This window comes from Phyllobates terribilis, unplaced genomic scaffold (assembly GCF_046119375.1).
Source record: "Phyllobates terribilis strain yellow unplaced genomic scaffold, ASM4611937v1 Scaffold_4__5_contigs__length_816908805, whole genome shotgun sequence".
Taxonomy (NCBI): domain Eukaryota; kingdom Metazoa; phylum Chordata; class Amphibia; order Anura; family Dendrobatidae; genus Phyllobates; species Phyllobates terribilis.
This window is the reverse complement of record NW_027362764.1, coordinates 700620013-700634284: the sequence shown is the minus strand read 5'-3', so window position 1 is coordinate 700634284 and position 14272 is coordinate 700620013. Positions and strand designations below refer to the sequence as shown.

The 14272-nt window shown below is 44.5% G+C and overlaps 1 protein-coding gene across 3 annotated transcripts in view; it reads left to right on the top strand.

Moving 5' to 3' along the window:
• RIDA (reactive intermediate imine deaminase A) overlaps nucleotides 1–12412 on the top strand; it is a 28309-nt gene extending 15897 nt beyond the window's left edge. For all 3 annotated transcript variants that reach the window (XM_073679605.1, XM_073679606.1, XM_073679604.1), the window contains exons 3-6: nucleotides 7074–7128; nucleotides 7913–7981; nucleotides 8383–8438; nucleotides 12127–12412. In XM_073679605.1, coding sequence (XP_073535706.1) covers nucleotides 7074–7128; nucleotides 7913–7981; nucleotides 8383–8438; nucleotides 12127–12195 — 249 coding nt within the window. In that variant the 3' untranslated portion in view covers nucleotides 12196–12412. The remainder of the gene's footprint in view (nucleotides 1–7073; nucleotides 7129–7912; nucleotides 7982–8382; nucleotides 8439–12126) is intronic.
• The last annotated feature ends 1860 nt before the right edge of the window (nucleotides 12413–14272 follow it).

The window sequence follows — 14272 nt, the reverse complement described above, 5'->3', positions numbered from 1 at the left end:
GGCCCCATACGGAATACTGGCCCTCATATAAGGCCCCATACGGAATACTGGCCCCCATACGGAATACTGGCCCCCATACGGAATACTGGCCCCCATATAAGACCCCATACGGAATACTGGCCCCCATATAAGACCCCATGCGGAATACTGACCCCCATATAAGGCTCCATGCGGAATACTGACCCCCATATAAGGCTCCATGCGGAATACTGGCCCCCATATAAGGCTCCATACGGAATACTGGCCCCCATATAAGGCTCCATACGGAATACTGGCCCCCATATAAGGCTCCATACGGAATACTGGCCCCCATATAAGGCTCCATACAGGATACTGGCCCCCATATAAGGCTCCATACAGGATACTGGCCCCCATATAATGCTGCATGCAGACTGTTACCCCCCACATAATGCCCCATACAGGCTGTCCCCCCCTTATAATGCTCCATGCAGGCTGTTACCCCCCACATAATGCCCCATACAGGCCCCTCCCTTTTAATGCTCCATGCAGGCTGTTACCCCCCACATAATGCCCCATACAGGCTGCCCCCCCCCCTTATAATGCTCCATGCAGGCTGTCCCCCCCCCCCCCCCACATAATGCCCCATACAGGCCCCCCCTTTTAATGCTCCATGCAGGCTGTTACCCCCCACATAATGCCCCATACAGGCCCCCCCCTTTTAATGCTCCATGCAGGCTGTTACCCCCCACATAATGCCCCATACAGGCTGCCCCCCCTCTTTATAATGCCCCATGCAGGCTGTCACTCCTCCTCTTTATAATGCCCCATGCAGGCTGTCACCCCTCCTCTTTATACTGCCCCATGCAGGCTGTCACCCCTCCTCTTTATAATGCCCCATGCAGGACGTCCCCCCCCCCCCCTCTCTTTATAATGCCCCATGCAGGCTGTTCCCCACCTTATAATGCCCGATGCAGGCTGTCACCCCTCCTCATAATGCCCCAAGCAGGAATCCCCCCATCTTTATAATGCCCCATGCAGGCTGTTCCCCACCTTATAATGCCCCATGCAGGCTGTCACCCCTCCTCTTTATACTGCCCCATGCAGGCTGTCACCCCTCCTCTTTATACTGCCCCATGCAGGCTGTCACCCCTCCTCTTTATACTGCCCCATGCAGGCTGTCACCCCTCCTCTTTATAATGTCCCATGCAGGATGTCCCCCCCTCTCTTTATAATGCCCCGTGCAGGCTGTTCCCCACCTTATAATGCCCCATGCAGGCTGGTCCCCACCTTATAATGCCCCATGCAGGCTGTCACCCCTCCTCATTATAATGCCCCAAGCAGGAATCCCCCCCTCTTTATAATGCCCTATGCAGGCTGTTCCCCACCTTATACTGCCCCATGCAGGCTGTCACCCCTCCTCATTATAATGCCCCATGCAGGCTGTCACCGGTCCTCTTTATAATGCCCCATGCAGGCTGTCACCCCTCCTCTTTATACTGCCCCATGCAGGCTGTCACCCCTCCTCTTTATAATGCCCCATGCAGGCTGTCACCCCTTCTCTTTATAATGCCCCATGCAGGCTGTCACCCCTCCTCTTTATAATGCCCCATGCAGGCTGTCACCCCTCCTCTTTATAATGCCCCATGCAGGCTGTCACCCCTCCTCTTTATAATGCCCCATGCAGGCTGTCACCCCTCCTCTTTATAATGCCCCATGCAGGATGTCCCCCCCTCTCTTTATAATGCCCCGTGCAGGCTGTTCCCCACCTTATAATGCCCCATGCAGGCTTGTCCCCACCTTATAATGCCCCATGCAGGCTGTCACCCCTCCTCATTATAATGCCCCAAGCAGGAATCCCCCCCTCTTTATAATGCCCCATGCAGGCTGTTCCCCACCTTATAATGCCCCATGCAGGCTGTCACCCCTCCTCTTTATAATGCCCCATGCAGGATGCCCCCCCTCTCTTTATAATGCCCCCTGCAGGCTGTTCCCCACCTTATAATGCCCCCTGCAGGCTGGTCCCCACCTTATAATGCCCCATGCAGGCTGTCACCCCTCCTCATTATAATGCCCCAAGCAGGAATCCCCCCCTCTTTATAATGCCCCATGCAGGCTGTTCCCCACCTTATAATGCCCCATGCAGGCTGTCACCCCTCCTCTTTATAATGCCCCATGCAGGATGCCCCCCCTCCCCTCTTTATAATGCCAAATGCCTCCATACATTAAAAAAAAAAAAAAAAAATCAAATACTCACCTCCCTTCTCCTCACCTGCTACCTGCTACCTGCTGCTCGCCTCCGAACTCCAGCGTTGTCGGCGTCTTCCCGCTCAGCGCTCCCTGTGACGGCTCAGGGGAGGGCGCGGTGTAAAGACGTCACCGCGCCCTCTGACCTGAGACGTCACAGAGAGCGCAGAGCAGGAAGACAGCTGATCTGCGGAGGCACGGGGAGAGGTAAGTATCGGGCTGCCGGGGCCCTGAGCAAGCGGCGGAGAAGGGCGGGCGCTGACACCGCTCTCCTCCGCCCATAGCCCAGCGGGGTGCGCGACCGCCAGTGGGCCCCTCTGCCTGCTCAGGGCCCCGGCATTTGCCCGGGTGCGCCGGGTGCTGACGCCGGCCCTGCCTTACGGGCTCGTCTGGAACGGAGACCATTGCGGTGGAGTACGTTACTTATGGTATTGACTGAAACCAATGTCCCCACTGCCATGAGATCTTCCCGGAGCTCCTTCCTTGTTGTCCTTGGGTTAGCCTTGACTCTTCGGACAAGCCTGGCCTCGGCACGGGAGGACACTTTTAAAGGCTGTCCAGGCCGTGGAAGGCTAACAGTAGTTCCATAAGCCTTCCACTTACGGATGATGCTCCCAACAGTGGAGACAGGTAGGCCCAACTCCTTGGAAAGGGTTTTGTACCCCTTGCCAGCCTTGTGACCCTCCACGATCTTGTCTCTGATGGCCTTGGAATGCTCCTTTGTCTTTCCCATGTTGACCATGTCTGAGTGCTGTTCACAAGTTTGGGGAGGGTCTTAAATAGTCAGAAAAGGCTGGCAAAAGAGATCTTTAATCCACACATGTGAAGCTCATTATTCTTGGTGCCTGAACTACTTCTTAATACTTTAGGGGGACCAAACAGAATTCTTGTGGTTTGAGGGGTTGAATAATAAATGACACTCTGAATTAACTTTTAACGTTTTTAAAAAATAAATAAACAAAAACAAAATTTGCTGCAGTGCATTTCCCACTTCCAGGCTGATCTACAGTACAAATGTCACAATGCCAAGTTAATTCCGCATGTGTCAACCAGCTAAATCTGCAGGGGGTTGAATACTACTTGTAGGCACTGTACTTACCTTCTGATGGCCCCCTGTCTGCTCCCAGCGGTGTCGCTGGCTCTTCGGCTGCTCGCGATGGTAAAAGGCGTCGGCGGTCGTGTGACCTGTCACATGACTAAATGACGTCATGGAAGGTCCTTTTACACCACCGCGAGCCGCCGAAGACATCGGAGAAGGAGGCCGGGGGCCATCAGAAGGCGAGTATAATGTTTTTTTTTGTTTGTTTTTTTTTCATCATTTTTATTTTTTATTTTTTTTTATTTTTTACTATTGATGCTGCATTTGCAGCATCGTAACTTGGTCACACTATATAAATCCATGTCGGTTGCATGGATTTATATAGTGTGACCTAGTTGTCAAGCACTTTTCCAAGTGATGCCAAAAGCGCTTGACAACCCGCATGCGAAATCGCATGTTCAAAACGCTTCACAAATGCTTCGACCTGGAAGAAAAACCGCATGTACAATCCGCATGCGGTTTTTCTGCCAGGGAGATGCAGAAACGCTCAGTAAAAATCCGCAGCATTTCTGCATCGTGGGCACATAGCCTTAAAGGCAACATCACTTTGAGAAACACTATTTACCTGCAGATATGGGGGTAATCCTGTGTTCTCGGCTCACTGGAGCAAGCGGCTACCGCGAGAAATTGAAGTTATATCCTCCCTGCAGCTGCTCGCTTCTTGTCATTGGGGCGGTGCCCAGCGTTTACAGTCACTGCTCACTATAGAGTATACTGTAATCACTCATCAGCACATTGATTGACCGCCTGTGATTACAATGCTCTCACTTTGTAGGGAACGGTAACTTTTTTTTTTTTTTAATCAAATAATTTTTATTTAAACATTTTCAACATGAACCGTTAAGTTGACAATCACATTCTTTCATTTCCCCCCCAACTCCCACACCTTCCCACCCCTTCCACCCCGGCTCTTTCGACCTTAAAGGGGAGAAACAGTTTATAGACATTGCCAGTTTCTTCACATTGTAAAACTTGTTTCTCATGCAATAAAAGGATTTATTTTATTACGGGTCAGATGTGTTGGTCACTTTCTATCTCTCCCTTATTTATTACCATGCACAGTTCATTTAGCTACTTGTTATCAATCTGCTAATTATCAATTAGCTGGAGTCATTACATTTATATTACAATCAAAACTGATTTATCTAATCCATGCAGTCGCTAGCATTCTTGACCATGTTAATGTCATAGGGGCCAGGCCCAGAGAATCCAACCAAGGGGCCCACAATTTTTCAAATTTAAGAGGGTTCCCTTTCTCTGGTATATCTCTCTAGTCTAAGTATATTGTTGATTTTAGGGATATATTGGGTCCATTGTCTTTCCAGTGCGAAGCTATCAGCTTCCTGGCCTGGTATAGTAGACAGAGGATAGCTATCTGATGGGCCTCTTCAGTTGGTAAGCCATTTACATATCCCAGTAGACACACAATAGGATCCTGGGGAATCTCACATGCAAACACCTTGGACACAAGACTAGAATCTCTCTCCAGAATCCCCTAAATATAGGGCAGTTCCACATTACGTGACATAGATCTGCATCAGGATTACCACAGCTATAAGGCTGTGTGCCCACTATGCGTTTTCGCAGCGGCAATTCCGCTGCAGAAACTCTTAAACGCTTGGTAGAAGGTCTGCCCTGTTCCCCAATGATAATCCGCAAGTGCTGTGCACATGCTGTGGAAATTTCCGCTGCGGATTATCATTGCGGAAAAATCCGTAGCACTACCAATTAATTTGCGGAAACGCGGCATTTTCGCCGCCATTGACTTGCATTGGACCGCATGTCATCCGCATCACTGGATCTGTACATGCAGATTACATGCGTTTCAATGTGCGGATGGTACCCGGGTTTAGAGAAGAGGAGACTCTCCTCCAGACCCGGGTGCCATAGTACCTGTAAAAAAAATAAAATAAAATAAAAAATAAATATTATACTTACCTTCTGATGGCCCCCGGTGTCCTTGTCTCGGCTTGCCGGCAGCTCGCGGTAGACTAGAAGGACATGCGGTGACGTCATTTAGTCATGTGACTGGTCACGCGACTGCTGATGCCGGCAGGTCCTTTAGTCTACCGCGAGCTGCCGGCAAGCCGAGACAAGGACACCGGGGGCCATCAGAAGGTAAGTATAATATTAATTTTTTATTTTTTTCCTATTCTTTCGGTCCCACTATATAAATCCATGCCGTTTGCATGGATTTATATAGTGTGACCAAATTGTCAAGCACTTTCCAAGTGATGCTAAAAATCGCTTGGAAAGCGCTTGACAACCCGCATGCAGAAATGCAAGTTAAGAACGCTTCACTTCCGCTTGTCCCTGGCAGGAAAAACGCATGTACAATCCGCATGTACAATCCGCATACATATTTTCTGCCAGGGAGATGCAGAAACGCTCAGGAAAAAATCCGGAGCATTTCTGCATCCTGGGCACATAGCCTAACAGTTTGTCATTTTTGTAACCAAAATTGTATAAGCGCAAAGGGGTATTATATACTCTATGAATCCGATAGTATTGCGAAAGTATTTGCCCCTCGCTTGTCGACACTAGTGATATGGACTGTAAAATATCTTCCCATGTGTCTTCCTCTATTGGGCTAGTGAACAGTAACTTTAACCACTCCCTACACCTTCCATCCCGATGACTGGGAAGCAAGCAGCTGTAGGGAGGATATAACTTCATTTTCTCCCTGAAGCCGCTGTTCCATTAAGCCTGGCACACTAAATGCTATTCACCTGCAGATTACTTCTATATCTGCATCTTGGCAGCATTTCTCAAGGTGCAAAAGAGTGGTTCACCCGACAGCGGCTACAGTCAGAATAGGTGCTTAGGCATCCATCTTCCATGGGGACCCATTGAAAAAAAAAAAATACACACATACTACATGGTATATATGTTTTTTCGTGGCAACCTTCTGTATAGGAATCTACTAGGAGTCTACTGCCAGACACAAACTGGGCAGATGGCGCAAAAGAAAACACTTTTGGTCTGCGTCTGAAAAATTGTGGCCTGTGGATACGTTAAAGAATAAGTCGTGATGAGCTCTTGCGTATCGTTTTGGCTAAGTGTATGGACACAGTGTGCACTTATCCTGATACGTTCTCCTTTGCTTTTCGTGGTGGGATGTCTATAGTGGATACTGTATTTTCCCAAATAGGGGATCAGATAATCCATGAGAGAGGGATCCTTGTGCCTCTGTGTAAAGTCAGGGGTGCAGTATGGCCACAAGATGGTACGTGCACTGTAGACAAGATTTGCTGTGGATCTGTAGTACAGCCCTCTGCGGGCTTTATATGGCTGATAAAGATGCACAGAGGAAAAATCCTTTTTGCTACCAAACCACCTCCTACTGTCCTATTAATTAAATTCCTGACATTAATATGCACTAGATGACTATGTAGATGACGTAGTGGCGGTATTGCATCACGTACCATAATAATGCTGCTGTTGATCATGCACTGGGAGCAGCAGGGGTCGTAAATCTGAGATTTGGAGGGTAATAGCGCCGAGTATTTAGACAATTGAGAATGTAAATTTCACTTCATTATTTATCATTTCTAAAGAGATTTACAATAACCGCCCAATGTCTGAATATCCCCTGTAGTGAGAGTAACAATCAGAATAAGAGGAATTGTTCCTTTCTTGTATTCGGCACCAGTTTGATTCCTATATTTGGCCGACGTTATTTTGATGTTTTTTGAAGACTATAAGGTAAAATATCTTCCTAATGTTAGAATAGTGCCGTATCGCATTGACGAGTTTGTATTGTTTCCAGGCCTTGGTGAATATGGGTGAAATTCTTAAAGCAGCAGGATGCGACTACAGCAATGGTATGTATGATGTTTTAGTTTTACCTTGTGTGTGTTAGTTGTATAAGTGCTTAGTCCCGTATCACGGGACCGTCTGACTGCTAGGACCTCCTGCGACCACGAAAATGGGGTTACTAGAGCGCAGGTTGTGCATGAGTGATGGTGCTCTGCTGTCTCCATCCATCCCATACAGGAGCAGCAGCAGCATGGGATACATATCCCATGAGTTGCAATTGGTGGTGTATATACCATACGCTCACTGTGAGTTCCTCAGTAACCGGCCTAGTACCTAGTACAGCAGCAGCGACCTCGTCCATCACTTGTCAGTCAATTACGTAATTGTATAATATAATATACATACCCCGGTCACTGCCAATTCCACTATAATAAAAAGGAACTACTAGCTGCCACCACCAATCTTTTATACAGGTTGATTGGACAACTGTTACACGGTAGTGTGTAATTCCAGGCTTGGTGTCTGGCTCTCAGAGCAAATCTACTGTTGTAATTACTTGGTCACTGCATGAGGTCCCTACTTAATGGAGGTTTAAGTGTCAGCTCTTTCTCACTTCCCCAGTTATAATTTATCCCATATGTTCAGTGTGTGGGTGATATGTTGGATCTCTGTAGATGTCTTTATGGATTTAAATTTTTCTCTACGACATGAACCATGGATTTATTGCACAAACACTCACGGTTAAAGAAGCAATGTAATAGCCAAAAGTTTTTTTGTATATGCCATTTTTATTTCACCTGCATACATTGTCTAATTATGATATTGAACATATCTACCTTTTTCTTCTAGTTGTGAAGACTACAGTGTTATTGGCAGATATCAATGATTTTAATGACGTTAATGACATTTACAAGCAATGTAAGTATTGGGAAAACGTCATGTATGTAGCGTCCTCTTTTCTGAACAAAAAAAAAACAAAGCAAAGCCAAATATTGAGAACTACTGACATCCTTTCTCTGAGAAGATGCCGTTCTCTTCTATCTAAAGTAGCTCCAGGGTGACCAACCATCCACCGGCTCATATATGGCACATGGAAAGGGATGGTCTTCATGCTCAGTGCAACCAATCAAATGTTTCGACACCGAACTACTACTACCACACTACTACTCTTTACATATAGAGACTTCATATGTCATGGAAAACGCTATATTAAGCAAGCTACGTCTTATCGCATATGGCTCTGGGATATAAGCAGGTTGTCATTTTAATATCTGTTTTCTGCATTTTTGTAACTGCACTGATGTGTTTTTATCTCACAGTTTTTCGGAGTAATTACCCAGCAAGAGCTGCTTACCAGGTTGCTGCTTTGCCAAGAGTAAGTATGTGTATTGTAAAATTATTCTACACCGTCTTATAGATTTCAACAGGATATATATCTCCAAATCCGTCAACTCCCAGACAGACTTTGCACAAGCCGCTGCACTTAACCATCTAAAAGGATCTGTAGGGACCCCTGGGTTGCGTCCATTAAGTAGCTGCTGACAGATGGAGAAAGCTGATGGAGTAAAATATATATACAGTCATATGAAAAAGTTTGGGCACCCCAATTAATCTTAAGCTTAATGTTTTATAAAAATTGGTGTTTTTGCAACAGCTATTTCAGTTTGATATATGTAGTAACTGTTGGACACAGTAATGTTTCTGCCTTGAAATGAGGTTTATTGTACTAACAGAAAATGTGCAATCTGCATTCAAACAAAATTTGACAGGTGCATAAGTATGGGCACCTCACCAGAAAAGTGACATTAATATTTAGTAGATCCTCCTTTTGCAAAAATAACAGCCTCTAGTCGCTTCCTGTAGCTTTTAATGAGTTCCTGGATCCTGGATGAAGGTATTTTTGACCATTCCTCTTTACAAAACAATTCCAGTTCAGTTAAATTTGATGGTCGCCGAGCATGGACAGCCCTCTTCAAATGATCCCACAGATGTTCAATGATATTCAGGTCTGGGGACTGGGATGGCCATTCCAGAACATTGTAATTGTTCCTCTGCATGAATGCCTGAGTAGATTTGGAGCGGTGTTTTGGATCATTGTCTTGCTGAAAGATCCATCCCCTGCGTAACTTCAACTTTATCACTGATTCTTGAACATTATTGTCAAGAATCTGCTGATACTGAGTGGAATCCATGCGTCCCTCAACTTTAACAAGATTCCCAGTGCCGGCATTGGCCACACAGCCCCAAAGCATGATGGAACCTCCACCAAATTTTACTGTGGGTAGCAAGTGTTTTTCTTGGAATGCTGTGCTTTTTTGCCGCCATGCATAACGCATTTTTGTATGACCAAACAACTCAGTCTTGGTTTCATCAGTCCACAGGACCTTCTTCCAAAAAGAAATTGGCTTCTCCAAATGTGCTTTTGCATACCTCAGCCGACTCTGTTTGTGGTGTGCTTGCAGAAACGGCTTCTTTCGCATCACTCTCCCATACAGTTTCTCCTTGTGCAAAGTGCGTTGTATAGTTGACCGATGCACAGTGACACCATCTGCAGCAAGTTGATGCTGCAGCTCTCTGGAGGTGGTCTGAGGATTGTCCTTGACTGATCTCACCATTCTTCTTCTCTGCCTTTCTGATGTTTTTCTTGGCCTGCCACTTCTGGCCTTAACAAGAACTGTCCCTGTGTTCTTCCATTTCCTTACTATGTTCCTCACAGTGGAAACTGATAGGTTAAATCTCTGAGACAGCTTTTTGTATCCTTCCCCTGAACAACTATGTTGAATAATCTTTGTTTTCAGATCATTTGACAGTTGTTTTGAAGAGCCCATGATGCCACTCTTCAGAGGAGATTCAAACAGGAGAACAACTTGCAAGTAGCCACTATAAGTAGCTTTTCTCATGATTGCATACACCTGGCTATGAAGTTCAAATCTCAATGAGGTTACAAAACCAAAAAAAGTGCTTTAGTAAGTCAGTAAAAAGTAGGTAGGAGTATTTAAAACAAGAAAATGATAAGGGTGCCCATACTTATGCACCTGTCAAATTTTGTTTGAATGCAGATTGCACATTTTCTGTTAGTACAATAAACCTCATTTCAAGGCAGAAACATTACTGTGTCCACCAGTTATTACATATATCAAACTGAAATAGCTGTTGCAAAAACACCAATTTTTATAAAACATTAAGCTTAAGATTAATAGGGGTGCCCAAACTTTTTCATATGACTGATATATATATATATATATATATATATATATATATATATATATATATATATATATATATATATATATATATATATATATATATATATATATATATATATATATATATATATATATATATATATATATATATATATATAATGTGTGCCATGTTAGAACCACAGGACACAGACAGACTAGAAATTATGGTCAAGAATAGTCAGGTTTATGTATAGGAGCTCCTGTAATTTTGACAGGTAGGTACATAGAGTAGTCTAGCAGTCTAAAGGGTCAATCCATTAGGACAACCAAGGGTTAAACAAAAGATTAGTCAGGAGCAAAAGCTTAGAATCCCTGAGATCTCTCCTAACTTGGCTCACCAGGGTAGTTTGGAAAGGAAATTACTTAATATATTGGGAATAACACTTCATATGATAAGGGATAACGTACAGATCGCTGGGGTGTAACATCGCACTGGGCAGTACCCATGGGCAAGGCACTTGTCTCTTGCGCCCCGGCAAACTACATGAAGTTGGGGTTCCTGGCTGGGTGTGTGAACTTGTGCTGTGAGGGTGCTACGCCCGTGCAGGCCGCATGTAATCTAAGTTGCTGGTTTGCCAGGACCAGGTGTCTTCAATGAGGAAGACCAAAATTCGAAAATAAACTTTTTACTGAACAGGAAATTGGTAGGGAATATATACAGGACATAGACTTGTAAAGGAAACGGTCATAAGACTGTGCACCCACTAAGCATTTTCCACACAGTTTCCTTCCTTCTTTCCTCTATTGTTCTCCTTTCCTCTTTACTCTCCTTTCCCAGCTCAACTCTGCAGTCCTGTTTAGCAAGATTCCTTGCAGTTCTGCATCTTCTTTCCCCTTGGGGAAAAGAAGTATTCAGTCCTGTCTAGGCCCGTTACCTTCAAGAGTTCTAAACTGTGGGCCTTTCAGTTAGGCGTCCTCTCCGTTAAATCACTGTCTCTTAGCAAGATCCGGAGCAGAAGTGACTTTCCTTCAGTCTCCTCTCATTTTAAGGACACCCCAGAATGCGACTTCGCACAATTGACCATAGGGCCTGGAGTGCATAGAAAAAGCACCTATCTCACATTCTGGCAGGAAACTGTCACTTTTCACTTCAGCTTAGGCCCTCCCACTTTGGGCTAATCCCAGCTATTAACTCTATACCTACTCACTACCTGTTGCTGGGCAGAACACAGCTCTATCACTGTCAACACACATTATCACCATCACTAACACAAAGCAGAATTCACATTATACATCATAGTTCACATTACACAATATAAAATTACAAGAATATACTTGTTTCTTTAAGGAAACCGGGCTGTACAGAGCTCTGTCTTGAATAGGGCGGAGGTGCACATGCTCAACCTCAGTTCTACTCATTGTGTATGGGACTGCCGGACAAAGCCGAGTGCAGAGTATAATTTCTTCAATGTGATTTAATTGGGACGTAAAATGCAGGATTAACAGATTTTCTTTATTTTACTTATTCAACAATTGTAAAAATATATATATATATATATATATATATATATATATATATATATATATATATATATATATATATATATATATATATATATATAATTACATTACACTATAGTAAAGTAATTGGTAGAGCTCTGGAGTACATGGTGAACCATTCATTGTATACATGTAATACTGCAATCCCTGACAGCAAGGGGCAATCAGCTGATCACCAACACTGACTTTGAGACAACGGTCTTTGTTAAAATACTTTTCAGGAGCCAGATGATATGACAGTCTTGCCATTTGCCTTTTAGTATTTCCAGGTAGAACGGCTCCACTGTAACATCTTTTATTGTTTTTGCTTTTTTTAAGGGAGGAAGAGTAGAAATTGAAGCCATCGCAGTCCTTGGACCGATCACGGAGGTTTCCAGTTCCCTATAAATATCATTTGCATAGAACAGCCTTTTTAAAGTATTTCATAAAATCACAATGAGTATAATGGTTTCAACATTCCTGATCTTTAGTGCTGAGATGCATCCAGGACATTGTATACAACATTGGGTATTAGTATTTTGGATTGTAATAAATGTTACTTCTTCCAGATTTGTGTGAATTTTTTTTATTTTTGTGGTAATTGCATAAAAATGCTGAAATATTATACCAGTGCAGGACTCTAATTCTTTTTCTAGTAATTCTCTAGCCTCCTAGGCCAAAAACTGGTCCAGCGGCAACATCAGTAGTCCATGGCTGTCGGACGGGAGCCCAGCAAACCCCCTCCTACCTACCGCAAGCCCCAGCGCCTCTTGTGATTAGTAGGTCTGGGGCAACAACGAGCCAAGGCAACAAATCAGAAGAGGCGCTGTGGGTTTCTGCAGGTAGGATGTGGTTCACAGAGCTCCCATACAAAGGCCACAAAATACTGGTGTGGCCGGTGGGTCACGGCCCAGCGAATTTATTCGCTCATCTCTAATAGTGTACCTGTTTTGCCTGCTGTGATCCTTTTATGGCAGCAGTGAATGAAATCTATCTATTTAATAATTCTGTCATCTATAAACAAGTTTTGTAATAAGGATTACATAGTTTATAAGGCCGAAAAAAGACAAGCGTCCATCCAGTTCAGCCTATTTCTTGTGCACTGCAGCTATTCCGCAGCGTTGATCCAGGGGAAGGCAAAAAAAAACCATGCGGTATAGGCCAATTTACATCATTGAGGAAAAATTCACTTCCCGACACCAATCTGGCAGTCAGATTAAATCCCTGGATTAATTAACTATCCTAAGCATAAGATGTAATTTTATTGTTCTCAAGAAAGGCGTCCAGGCCTCTCTTGAACTCATTAAGTGAGTTGGACATCACCACTTCTTCTCCCAGAGAGTTCCAGAGTCTCACGGCTCTGACCGTAAAGAATCCCCTTCTATGCTGGTGCAGGAACCTCCTTTCCTCCAGACGTATAGTGTGCCCCCTCGCCTTTGTCACCATCCTTGGTATAAACAGGTCATGGGAGAGATCTCTGTACTGCCCCCTGATGTATTTATACATGTTTATGAGGTCTCCCCTAAGCCTTCTCTTTTCCAATGTAAATAGGCCTAATTTTGACAACCTCTCTGGGTATTCTAGTCCCTCCATTCCCTTTATTACCTTAGTCGCCCTCCTTTGTACCCTCTCTAGCTCCAATATGTCTTTCCTGAGCACCGGAGCCCAGAACTGTGCACAATATTCTAAGTGCGGCCTTACCAGCGCTTTATACAGAGGAAGAACAATGTTCTCATCATATGCCCCTATTCCTCTTCTGATGCATGCCATGACTCTATTTGTCTTCGCAGCTGCTGCCTGACACTGGGCACTCCAATTTAATTTGCTATTAACCAAGACGCCCAGGTCCTTCTCCATGTCTGATTTCCCCAACGGTTTCCCATTTAATATGTATGGGTGACTGTTGCTTTTCTTTCCCATGTGCATGACCTTACATTTATCGGCATTGAACCCCATTTGCCATTTTTTGGCCCAACTCCCCAATTTATCTAAATCCTTCTGTAGCTGTGCCCTATCCTCATCTGTATTAACTACTTTACAAAGTTTAGTATCATCTGCAAATATTGCTATTTTACTATGCAACCCTTCCACTAGATCATTATTAAATAATATAGGGCCCAAGACAGACCCTTGAGGCACCCCGCTAGTAACCCTGACACCCCCTGAGCTTACTCCATTGATAACCACCCTCTGCTTTCTGTCACTCAGCCAGCTATTTACCCACTTGCACACATTATCCCCCAGACCAAGCATTCTCCTTTTATATACCAACCTTTTGTGTGGCACGGTATCAAACGCTTTGGAGAAGTCAAGGTATACAACATCCACTGACTCTCCCCGGTCCAGCTGTGAGCTCACCTCCTCGTAGAAGGTGATCAGGTTTGTTTGGCAGGAGCGATCCCTCATGAATCCATGTTGATATGGAGTTAGACAGTTATTATCATTAAGATATTCTACAATAGCATCTCTAAGAAATCCTTCAAAC